We start from the raw sequence: 12,743 nt of genomic DNA, 5'->3' as shown, positions 1-12,743 counted from the left end.
TAAATTAGTAATTATATTTCAATAAGTGTGTGTAGAAAAAAAAAATTATCTATTTTTTAAAATTTTCCTTCCAAAAGTCATCCCAAACATATTATTTGTTTTATTTAAATAAATAATATTAAACAAATGGTCAATTAACGGACTCAAGTTAAACATTTTCGGTTGAAATTTGTATAAATAGTTGAATTTACCAAAATACCTCATTTTTTTAGGACAATAAAAAGATGTCAATTACTATTGAGTTAAATTCATATTAATACCAAAAATACCTAACTTGGAAGACAAGTTAAAAAAACCCACAGCAAAATTTTGGTAAGCTACCATAGCACAAATAATAGCAAAGTTTCTGTACAAATTCTAAACCAAAAATTTGGTAGGCTTCTTCAATGAAAAATGAACAAAAATTTTATTTTAATGATAAAAACAAATTAAATTAAAATAAAAATTTGACGTAATAGGTTATTTGTGATTTTAATTGAAAAAGTCCTTTAGTGCATATGGTTTGGTAGCACCCTTAAATAGGGATTAGCCCTACAATTTTTAAATCAAAATAATGTTCTACAATTAAAGTAAAGTTTCGTCAAACCGAGCCTAACTCAAGTGATTGAGGTATTTATCTCTAATCAAAAGGTCATGAGTTCAAACCCTCAAGACAAAAACATTCGATGCGCGTTGAAGTATTTGAACTTAAGACTATAATTTAATTTTGAAAATTAATTTAATAAAGTTGGATATAGTTCCATTGATCAAAGCCATTAAAAATTTCTTCTAAAGGTTGAACTTTGAAGTTCAAATTATCATCCTAATTCAATGAGAAGTGAAGAAAAGAGAAAAGAAAACTTTTTTGATGCTCCGTTTGACGTTAAGAATTCAAATGATATGATTTTAAATTCTAACATTTTAAATTATGAAGATGATTTCGAAGTTCTAATTGTGTTTGGAATCCATCAAATTTGGATAGATTTCAAATCAATAAAAAATAAAAGTTTTTATTTGAGTGATGATAGGAAATGAGAAGGAATATTTATTTTATTTTTATTATGCCCTTAAAATTATATATAATTTTTAAAAATAAAATTCAAACCACTCTCCCTTTTGTGTGAATGTTTGTTTATAGTCTCATCTCACTGTCTCCATTTTTTTTTCCTCCCTATCTATTTTTTCTTATACCTTCTTCTCCATTCTCTTTCTCATCTTGGAAAAAACCTGACTACTTTTAGGTTGGGAGAAACTTTCTCCTTAACATCATTAAATATTTTACAATTCTTTTTTTTTTTAATTTTTGCATTCTTCTTAGTTATCAAATATTTAATATTAAGGAGTTATTTTGCACATTACTTTCTAATTTATCGAACTTTATGAAATTTTTGTTACGAACGTGGAGTTTCTCCTCAACTTTAAGAGTCAAGTTTTTCTTTTTATCACATCTCATTCTCTATTTTTCTTTCTATATCTTTCTCTCTTTTCTTTCTCCTTATTATACATTCTTATCCATTTTCTTTCTTCTATTTTTATCTCATCTTCTTCTCCTTCTCATTTTTTTTTCTTTTTTTTTTTTATTTCATCTCATTCTCCATTTTATTTCTTTTTATCTCATCTCATCCTTGCATGTCGATACACTACTAGAACACCACCTTCATCTCTGGTATATCAGATTTCTTATTTTTTTTAGTTTAGTTTGATTTCTTTAGTTACAAGGATGAAATGGTGATGTGGTCAACTTTCAATTAAAATTCTACTAAATCAATCTTTTTTGGATGATTTTTTTTTGGCAAAACGAGATTTCAAATTCTATTTTTATAATTCCAAAAAAATACGGAAAATGATTTTTATATCATTATGATTTGAAAATCCTAATAAATTCGAGGTTCCAAAAATGGAATGAAAGTTTAATTAACACCCACCATCCACTGCCATCTGCCATCTACCATCTATGTTTTCATTATTATTCAACTATATATATAGTTGAACCCTTGACTATAATAATCTAAACTTAGTTTAATTGATTTCGTTTAAAAAATCGTAAGCTTAAATCTTCACTTCCACGATGTGATCAAATTGAGGCAAACTCTAAATACATCAATAACACTTTATCGATTGAACTCTCTTTAAGATTCAAAAAGGAATAATATATATGCTTTAGCAATTGAACAATGTTGAAGATTTCTTTTTAATACAGAGTATGAGTATGAGTATGAGAATTTGAACCTCCGACGTGGAGACAATGGATTGGTCCTATCGGCACTTAAAAGGTTAATGACGTCATTAAATAATTAAATTTTGAATTTATTAAAAAATAAACCCATGGGAACAAAACCTCCACCTGCAATTGAATTGAAATCAAAGTCGTCACTTTTCTTTGCTTTCTTCTTCTTCTTCTTCTTCTTTCTTCTTCTTGTTGTTCTGTTCGATATTCTCCATGGCTCCTCTCTTTTCTCTCTCCCACTCCTTTTCTTTCCCCTCCACAAACCCTAATCTCAATTTCACTTCCACTTACAGATATGTTCTTCCTCTTCGCGCCCCAACTCTCCGCTTCATTACCAATTCATCGTCTTCTCCATCGCCCTCACCGCCACCGCCGGATCCCATCCCCGACGCGCCGCCGCCAGACAAGAAGTCGCTTGCAGCAGCCACCGGGGAGCTCTTTCTAGGGCTGGCGGGGAGGCTGATTAAGAGGTCCGGCGACGGCTCCAACAGGGTTGCCATGTTTGAGGATCCCAGGGCGAAAAGGAGTGCGTACGATGAGAGAATCGGCGCGGTGGTGGAGGATGAGATTCAGTCCGGTGTAGTGTGGGAGCAGCGCGTTAAGGATGTTCAGGCCGAGCGGGAGCGGCGACTCGTTACCAGCCCTGGGTTTAGCTTCTCGGCCGCTGGTTTAGTGTTTCCATACCATCTTGGAGTTGCTAAATTTCTCATTGAGAAGGGGTATATCAAGGTTCTGATCTTTTCCCCTGCTTCTAATTGTGTATACATGTGGGATTTTGGATCGTTGTTCTGTTCCCTTCATGTCTCCATTTTGATGTTTTTGTTGTCATTGAACTTTAATGATGGTCATTTTAAGAGATTTTTTTCTCTTTGTTTTTGGGATATTTGCCGTGGCAGAACACTTGGGATTTGGATGGAATTTTGAATCCTCTCCGTTTCTCTTAATATATGAGTGAACATTTAATAGCATAACAAACGTAGTTGTAAAGTTACATTACTTGACTGATTCTGGACACTTATGTTTTGATAGTTTGACTCTTTTACATTTCAAATTTATCTGATTAGAACTTTGCTAGTTGGAAAGTGAACTAAAACGGTTTGTTTCCTGAAGTACTTTGAAGTATCCCCTTCATATGTCTTTGTACTGCACTGGAATGTTTGGTTAAGCTTGAGGTTGCTACGATATTTGATATGGATGCTTATTTTGTTCTTGCGACGACTGATGATGACCCCCAAATGCGTCTTTTTATCCTTTTGTGCATATTTATGTTGTAAATTCTGTCACTTGACAATCTTGATCTTTTTCTTATCTTCTTTGGTACTGAAGTGTGTGTAACAATTTAGGAAACGACTCCATTAGCTGGAGCCTCTGCGGGTGCAATTGTCTGTGCTGTTATTGCCTCTGGAGCCAGTATGGAGGAGGCTTTACAAGCTACCAAACTACTGGCCGAAGACTGCCGAAGTAGAGGGACTGCGTTTCGCCTTGGGGTATTTCTCTGTTGAAGTAGGCCATTTCATTCATCTGTGCTTCTTTTATTGTTCATTTTTAATTTTCAATGTCAAGAGTGTGGGCTCTAATCTTTTGTTGTTAACTATAATGCTGCTCACCATCCAACTCTTAACATGTTTTTCCTTCATAGTTACGGATCTCTGTTATAATTTCCTTGTAGTTGTTCCTACATTATATCTCTTTAAATGGCACCAGTGCATTTCATGAGATAGCTATTGTTTTAGGATCATTGTGAGGGGAGATTTGCTGTTCTTTTTAAAACTCTTCTACAGGTTCTATTTTTAATGGTTTCCCAATTTAAATCCACAGGCTGTACTCAGAGAGGTTCTTGACAAATTTCTGCCTGATGATGTACATATTAGGTGTAATGGAAGGGTTCGTGGTAGGTACCCTTATTCGAATTATTCTTCCCCCACCCCCAAACAAAACCACCAAAAGAAGAAAGGGGAAAGTATTATATTATTGTGACATTCATCGATTACCGCAATCTGTGTTTACTTTTGGTACCTTTTCCCTAATATATATTGTAGCATGACATGCTATGCCTTAAAAGAAGAATGATTCATGCATAAGTTTTGCCTGAAATCCTTTTATGTCATAACAAAGAAACTAGATGTGTGGTTGGTTCATCTGCCCCATGATTTTCTGTTCAAGTTTTCATATTAATTCGTTTGCATAATGTGATGGGAGAGCATCTCAAGCACTTGCGATATAATACCATTTTGGAAATTTTGATTTTTCATTTAAATCTCTGCCATGTTCCAGTGGCAGTCACCCAAGTCTTTTGGAGACCTAGAGGTTTGTTGGTGGATCAGTTTGATTCAAAAGATGATCTCATCAATGCAGTTTTCACTTCTTCCTTTATTCCAGGGTGTGTAGTTTAATTTCATGTCCTCTTGAATGTGCAAAATTTTCATAGTCTGGTTAATGACCTTGAGCTGAAACAATGCTTTAGTGCAGGTACCTAGCCCCAAGACCGGCCACAATATTTCGGAATAGACTCTGCATTGATGGTGGTCTAACATTGTTCATGCCACCAACTTCTGCGTCTCATACAGTATTTACTTGATAAACATTCTCGTTGATTTTTCTAGTAGGTTTAAGGTTGAATGGACTCGTAAGACACAAGTTTCGAATATATTTCAGGTGCGTGTCTGTGCTTTCCCAGCCAGCAGATTGGGATTTGAAGGGATTGGGATCAGTCCAGACTGCAATCCTGAAAACAGAGCTGGCCCCAGAGAGGTAAATAGCGAGTACACACATTGATGTTTCCCTTTCATTGTCACAGCTAACTGATCAAACTCTTGCTTGTTCTGCATCGTTTTTTCAGCTTTTCAACTGGGCTCTGGAACCAGCAGAAGATTACATTCTAGACCGGCTCTTCGACCTTGGATATCAGGATGCTACTGTTTGGGCTGAGGATAATCCTGTTGAGAAGTTGGTGGAAGACGAAGGCACGATTGAGGACGATGCCTGTAACTAGCTGAAGCATAAAGTGAAGATGGCGAATTAATTCAAATGGAAGATGTGGGACAGCATTGGTGGTAAGTTCATGCCAAACCAAAACTCAAAACTTTCTGGATTGCTGCTGACCTTGCTGCTTCAAATAGTTAGATACATATAGGAATATTTCATGACATAAAAAGAGGAAAGCTTTTACTCATGAATTAAAGCATAACAAGAATTGTACAAATGAATACCAAAAAGTCTTGTGTTCGTATATATATACCCCCTCCCCCCTATGTGTCATTTTGCTGGTCAACGTTCTTGTATTCTTTGAATATTTGGATCTACTGTTTTGAACATCTTTCCATCTATTAGAGGTGTATATTGGGTTCGATTCGTCTTTTATCGTTTTTCCTGTTATCTTGTGTGTTTGCGAAGCTGTTTTTTTTTTTGTATGTCCTTTGTTGTTCTTGCATAAAAGCTGGATTTCTCATCGATTTGATTGCAAACAGAATTGATGCATTCAAATTTGATACAAAGATGTTAAGAAATATGTGATGGCTTTCGTTTTGTTAGAATGTTTCAAACACAAGGGAGATGGTGGGTGAGTTTGGTATATGTTTCAATTGATGTTTTTTTTAACACACTTTTTTGAATAATCGTTTCTCGAATTATTTAAATTATAAAAGTGTCAATTACTCTAAAGTCACTTTTTTAATCATCTTTCGGGTGTTTCTTAGGAAAAAAAAGGTTTATAAAGCAACCTAATTTCTTTTAAAATGCAATAGTTTGGCTATGCAATAGTTTTTTTGTTTTGTAAATATAGCAAAATTTTTAAATCAGATTTTTCTTTTTGTTATTATCAAAAACTAATACCTATATATATATATATATATAAAGTATATTTGTCAAACTAAATATAGAATTATACATTCTCATGTTTTACTCTATTAAAAGACGTGATTATATTACTTGCTAACTTTTTACTATAACTATATATTTTTTCAATAAGATTATTGTAGATCATCGAAAAGAAAGAGACAACTTTGATTACTCTCCTCGAACATAAAGAAATACAAAAAGAAAGACACGGTGAACTAATTAAATCCGGGCATGCACTCCACGTTTTGTAGGGCTCAACAAACGCATCAAAACTCCAAACTCAATAAAAATAAAACCACAACAAATTCAATTATTTAATCTCTTTTTTTTTTCCCCTTATTCTTAATATAAAACCATAGCTTCAACTCCTTCCACAGAAGCAGCCACATCTGTCGCCGACCAGGTAGCAAAAATGCAAGCTTTGCTTTCCCAAGTACATAAATTTAAAAAGAAAAGAAAAAACAAAACAGATGATGATGATGATTAAATTATCATAATTAATGTTGATTATTTATGAGTTGTGTTAAAAAGCATAAATGGCGATCTTCAAGCCAGCCTTGCAGTGGCCAGGGAAGCCGCAGAAGAAGAAGTTGTATCCTTTGACAAGCTTGATTCTGTCCCTTCCTGTTTGGTAAACCTTTGACCCCTTTGTCTTTTGGCACCAATTGTAGCCCACTTTGTTGTTCAATGCCACCACATTGTGTGCCATCTTAGAATAGTTGAACACTGCACCATCCAAATTAAGGATGTTTTAAGTTCGAATCTCGTTTCATAATATGCCTGCTTGTTGGGTCTTAGGCTAATTAATTTCCATGTGCGAGAGAAAGTATTAACAATAATATGTACAAATGATCAGTTAGAATAACGACGAATTCTCTATGTTTATCCTAGATATTCTTGAGTAGGTGTGGTTGTATCGATCAACTATTGGTATTTTGATAACTGGGAGTCGGAGCTTTGCTCCCCTGTACTTAGGACACCCGCACCCGTCTCAAGGCCTAAACTCGGGAGACATCAAGAATTTTTTATATCAAGCTTAGTATGACCAAGAAACCCCAAGTCTTGACAATTGGGCTGCCTCTTGAGGACATCGATCAACTTGGTATTTTCAACGTAGTCTATAAGAACTGTAGAAACATATAAAATAAAAGGTTGGTGTGAAGGATAAACGCTTACCGAGTACATCGCCAGCACGGAATCTCTTTCCCTTAGTCCAGGGTGCGACATTGAAGGTCCATCCTTTGGAACCTCCAACAAAGTAGACTGCAGCCTGAGCCATGTGAGATTGGAGGAGAGAGAGGCAGAGCAAGAGTGTGATTGCCATGGCATTGCCTTTTCCCTGACCCATTTCTTCTCCAAAAGAACTAAATTGGTTTTATAATGGAAACAGGAGGAGATGAAATAATGTGTAGGAGAGATTGGCCCTTTTTATAGTCACATTTTGTTGGTTCAATGCAGGGTTTTTTTAATTTAATAATAGGAGGGAAAACCCCAAAGTTAATGATGTGCCACTCAAAAACGATCCATCTAACCGAACAACTCAAAAAATAAAGAAGTATCATTAATTTATTCATGCTGGTTCCAAGTTCGAAGTACCCATTAACTTTAATTTCTCTAATTATTGAGAAAACAAATAATTTCTTTGGTAGCTCGTACTAGAGTGTGAAGATTGACTTTCACACCAATCCCACGTGGAGATTAATTCATGAGAATTTGGAAAAAAAAATATATATATATATTAAGTTGAGTTGTGGTTCTCTTAACTAGTAGTTTTTGGACTCAAATAATTTTGTAAAAATTATTTGTTAAAAATATATTTGGTCTAATATAAATTTCAAACTATCCAATCTTTTGGATATATGCAAAAAAAATTTTAGGTTTTCAAAGATATTTCGATTTTAATGCAATTGGAGTACATTAGACGGATATTTAATGACACACATATACTGACGAGTGAAGAAACAAGTCGGCTACCTATAGTAATGGATATTAACCGACATTAAAAATGTTAAAGTGAACTTATTAAAACTTGGAATGTGAGGATTTGAATATCCAACCTCTAAGAAAGAAGTAAATATCTTTATAGTTCATCTGTATACTCACGCGTAAATTTAATCTTATATTTTTCAACGTTTACGTTTAGTCTCTGTACTTTTTAATTTGTTCTCGTCATTAAAATTTCATATGGTATTGCATGAAACTTTTTAGGAAAAAATAATACTCGAGCTAAACTATATCCTGATTTTTGTTACTTTAAAAAGTTTCTAACATTGCTGCAAAACCCAAAACAAAACATATAATCTATAATCAAAACATCTCCAAAACTTCAACTTTTGCAATAACGTATTAGCATTAATTAAATTGCCCATTGTGGTTAACCACATGGGAACGATTTATTCAACCCCTTCCTTTCCAATCTTCTTCAATTTTATTCTTTCATATGTGTATATATATATTTTGTATTTGTTCCTCGTGACATGTTACATTCTTATTTATTATTAAATAAAAAAAATGTGCTATGCCTATTTGGATCCATAAGTTAAGGAGTTTTAAATCCTAAATTCATATTTTATTGAGCAATTTGTTTAATCAATTTTTTTTTTTAATATAAGAATACGTGGAGGTAGAAATTTGAACTCAAGATATTTTAGATATGTATCTTCAACTAAAATATCGATGGATATGCTTAACCACTTAGGTTGTCAAATGGGTGATTATTGATCTAACATAATTGATCGTTATATTGTACTTTTTGAACGAGTTATTAGTAAATAACTTTGTTTATTCGAGAATATAATACTAAAACAAACTATTTACCAAATGAAACCTCTACCCTTTTTTTTTATAAGAAAGCTGGATTGAATGAGAAATTTCTAATCCAAAATACAAATAAGGTTCTTGAATTTATTTTCTAAAGTATATTACATCTCAAGTAATTAAGAAAATGAGATTAAAATATACGAGGGATATGCTTAACCACTCAGGTTTTAATATGTAATCATTAATTATAATATAATTAATTCACAATCTTCAATAAAGTCAATGAATGAAAAAAAAAAAGAAAAATTTGTTAGCCCTAAGAATTTGGCCAATGACTTTAGTACACCTTAGCACGTTGTGTCTAGGTTAATAGTCAACATTGGAAATGCCAAAATAGTTTACTTAAAAATCGCCTAAGTAATTAATAATATAACATCTTCAATTTGTCAAATTATTACAATTGTCCAAAAATGTCGACGTGAACATATCTCAATAGTCAAAGCATTTTACTTCTTCTCAAGAGGACTACGATTGTTGGCATAGAATTAACCGATGTTCATTCCTCAGATATTGTCATTGCTTCTTCTCAGAACCGTTTATCATCACGATAGGTGTCAAGTGAAAGTTATCCTTTATTTTCATATTTGTTGTACTTCGTAAAAAAAAAAGGTCTCTCGCAACTATAATTTTTGTTTTAAGACGAAACAACAATTTACCTAACACCATCTTTATAATTTTTTTTAGGGAGAGAAAAAGAGAAGTAATTAAGAAATATTTTGTGAGGGTTGAATTTAAAAGTTTTTTTAAACAAAATGAAAAGGGCTAGTGAAAATATATTTAAGTAACCATTTTATGACTTCCTTTTCCAATTTTGTTCATATAGATGTACCTTTTTTGTTATAGAATAATTGAATATACTCTTCTTTGGACAATACATGTACATTTTTTTTAATAATGATTCTATATTTTAGAAGTAACCTTGACACTAGAAAATGGTTTTTTTAAGAGCTGGTATGGTAATATTCTCATTTTTTGTTTCTTTTTTTAATCCACAATTTTTAAGAAACATAAACATCTCCTAATTTCTCATTTTTAAGAAACGTTTCTAAAATTGTATAGAAATTTTAGTAGAAACAACAAAATCAAATTTTATTTTTAATTAATAAAATACGACATGATCTAATCATTCGAAATTTTTGGTTACTCAAATATTTTTCTAGGAGAAAAAGACATACACCCGATCTTATTAAAGAGAGCGACATGCTATGTGTTATTTGCTTTTTAATTAATATAAAAATTATGGTTACATATTTTATTACTGAATCAGATAATTACATGCCACCTCTTCTAATACAAATCCCAAGGCTAATTGGTGTGTGTAAAAATAACTTATTTAAATTAAAGAAAAAAGATAAATGGTATTATAACTCAAAGTTTAATTTATTACAACTCAGCGAATTGAACACAGTGCAACACTCACAACATATAATGTAAATCAAAAGACATCAACAAGACAACAGGTGTCGTAAATCTGTAGACGACAATGTAAATATTATTGACGATGTTGAGACGGTAGATTAAATTAAAAGTTTAATCCAGAGGGGTAAAAAAGAGTTTGTTTTAAGTGGCAGTGATGGCAAGCTTCATCCCCATTTGGCAGTGGCCTGGGAGGCTGCAGATTAAGTAGTTTTTGCCATTGACAAGCTTGATATGGTCCTTCCCTGAGCGATGAACAGTGGCCTCTCTTGGATTCACAATGCACCAATTGTAGCCCACTTTGTCCACAGCTACCACATTGTGTGCCAATGGAGTGTAGTTGAATGCTGCATAACATGCACAATATTTTAATGCTTTCGTCAAGTTGCTTGGTTTAGGGTCGGTTTGGTAACGTTTCTGTTTTTTGCTTTTTATTTATTGTTTTCTCTTTTTCAACTGAGAATAACAGTATTGCGTTTGATATGTGTTTTCTTTTCCTGTTCTTTCTTTTTTATATTTAAGGGAAAAAATATAAATATGTTTTATAATCATTTTTATTGTTTCTTGTTCTACGAAACTTTAAATAAAAAAAAAATTGTATGGAAATTAAATTTTCAAATGAAATGTTCAAATTTTGAAGTTATGTTTTAATGTTTTTATCTATGTTTTGGGAAAAAAATTTTGAAAAGAAACAAAACACTTGATTTTTCTTCTAAAATTTCTACACTGTGTTGGAAACGTTTCTTAGAAATGATAAACGAGTAATAGAAACAATATCCAAATATTTATGTTTCTAAAGAGTTGGAAACAAAAGAAACAAGCTGAAACGAGATCGATAATAAACGGTCTTAAATTTAGGAATTTTTCTTTAACCTCTAGAATTTTAGTAAACAACGTCAATAAAGTAATATTCTTCCTTCTGATTGATTCATTCTAACTCTTTATCGTTCCGATTCCTAATAAGTAAACAAGACCTAAATAGAAGCGTTATCAAAAGTTTACTAGTAACAACAAATTTATAGAATCAATCACACAAACTAAACACACACCCTACCTTAATTAAAGTTTGAAGAACTAAATTTAAGATTTAACTCAAAAATTTTGTAAACCTAGCTAGACATTAATAACCTTTCTTACATAGAGGTCAAAAGTTTGAATCCTCGTCCTCAAAAAACCCAAATTGGTTTTAGTAACAAACCCAATAAACTAGAAACATTGATTTCAAGGCTAAATGTGCGACGGTTTCACTTTTGACAGCGTTTTAGCTACAAAAAATTTTTCGTGGCCAATAATCTTTGGCGACGCAAAATGGCTTTGAGCGACGTTTTTTTCCGTGGCTAAAAGGTCAGATTTTTGTGATGAAAGTTAGAGAAATGTATTGATCGAAATGAAAAGCCGATTGAAATAGAAGAAGAATAAGATACCAAGTGTATCGCCAGCATGAAAGGTCTTTCCAATAGGCCAAGAGGAGACGTTGAAGGTCCATCCCAACTCATCTCCAACATTGTAAACGGCTGCTTCACCCACCACCAACAGCCACGCCATGGCCACCACTGCTGCACCACCAATTGATCTTCCCTTAGCCATTTCAGATATGGATCAGATCGACACAATTTCTTATCAAATAATGGTACTGAAGAACAACAACAAGAAAATGCTCTCTTTTTTATAGGAAAAAAGTCTAAAATATGTTTTATTCAAAGTTTGGTAAATTTACACTCGGTCGACATTCCTTTCACACTCTTGTTTTTTACAGTTTTTTGACATTGGGAGTCATTTAATTTGAAGGGATTAGAGAGGAATGTTCTTAATTGAAATGAAAATTGACTCAACAACCCACCATTGCATTGTATTGTATTGTATTGTATGCCAAATATGTCAATAGCTAACCACACAAATTCAAGTTTCTATTGAACTTTCTACCATCTGCCGAACGCACAATCGCCTATATGCGTGTATATGTTTGAAGACATCAGAGATTAGGTTTATGCTCTCTTTTATTTTAGTGACAATATATATATATATATATAAAAGAAGTTTAATTAAGGCGTTTCTTGTTGTTAGATGATATCTAATATAAAATGAATTAAATTTATTCAATCTATCCATTTAAGCTTTTGGGTTGAATGGTGGTTTATTCCTCTTTAAAATTGTATCAGAGCTCAAGGTCCTGTATTCGAACCTATGTATTGCCTTGTTTCTTCCTAAAATTAAGTTCTGAGTTTTTTTTCTAAAATATAAATAAAAACATTTCTTTTATCATGGACTTATAAAATGCATAATAAATATAACATATAAATTTTGAATATTTAATTTTAAAAATTAAAATTTTTCAATTTAGAAGGCAAGAGAACAAGATACAATAAATTATTATCAAATATATTATGTTTTTGTTTCTTTTTCCAATTAAGAAAACGAAGAAGAAATAAGAAACATTAATCAAACAAAATTCTATTTTTATTTA

General features: G+C 32.4%; 3 protein-coding genes across 3 annotated transcripts; 1 reads left to right on the top strand and 2 right to left on the bottom strand.

The window, feature by feature from the left end:
• Positions 1-2,332: 2,332 nt before the first annotated feature.
• LOC111017752 (Acyl transferase/acyl hydrolase/lysophospholipase superfamily protein) lies at positions 2,333-5,564 on the top strand. The gene is made up of 7 exons (XM_022293614.2): positions 2,333-2,935; positions 3,550-3,693; positions 4,025-4,097; positions 4,481-4,586; positions 4,676-4,772; positions 4,862-4,957; positions 5,046-5,564. The coding sequence occupies exons 1-7, from the start codon at positions 2,420-2,422 to the stop codon at positions 5,196-5,198; spliced, it is 1,185 nt and encodes a 394-aa protein (XP_022149306.1). The 5' UTR covers positions 2,333-2,419; the 3' UTR covers positions 5,199-5,564.
• A 620-nt stretch (positions 5,565-6,184) lies between these two features.
• On the bottom strand, positions 6,185-7,451 carry LOC111017742 (basic blue protein-like). The gene is made up of 2 exons (XM_022293597.2): positions 7,220-7,451; positions 6,185-6,769 (listed from the first exon to the last, which is right to left on the bottom strand). Exons 1-2 carry the CDS (start codon positions 7,389-7,391, stop codon positions 6,567-6,569), a joined length of 375 nt encoding a protein of 124 aa, XP_022149289.1. The 5' UTR covers positions 7,392-7,451; the 3' UTR covers positions 6,185-6,566.
• A 2,750-nt stretch (positions 7,452-10,201) lies between these two features.
• LOC111017735 (basic blue protein) lies at positions 10,202-11,971 on the bottom strand. Its single transcript, XM_022293582.2, has 2 exons — positions 11,704-11,971; positions 10,202-10,626 (listed from the first exon to the last, which is right to left on the bottom strand). Exons 1-2 carry the CDS (start codon positions 11,864-11,866, stop codon positions 10,424-10,426), a joined length of 366 nt encoding a protein of 121 aa, XP_022149274.1. The 5' UTR covers positions 11,867-11,971; the 3' UTR covers positions 10,202-10,423.
• Between the last annotated feature and the right edge of the window lie 772 nt (positions 11,972-12,743).

Source organism: Momordica charantia (assembly GCF_013281855.1).
Source record: "Momordica charantia cultivar OHB3-1 chromosome 10 unlocalized genomic scaffold, Mcharantia_2.0 BLBB01000010.1, whole genome shotgun sequence".
In the NCBI taxonomy this organism is placed as follows: domain Eukaryota; kingdom Viridiplantae; phylum Streptophyta; class Magnoliopsida; order Cucurbitales; family Cucurbitaceae; genus Momordica; species Momordica charantia.
Note: the sequence above shows the minus strand (reverse complement) of the source record. Positions and strands in the feature narration are given on the sequence as shown.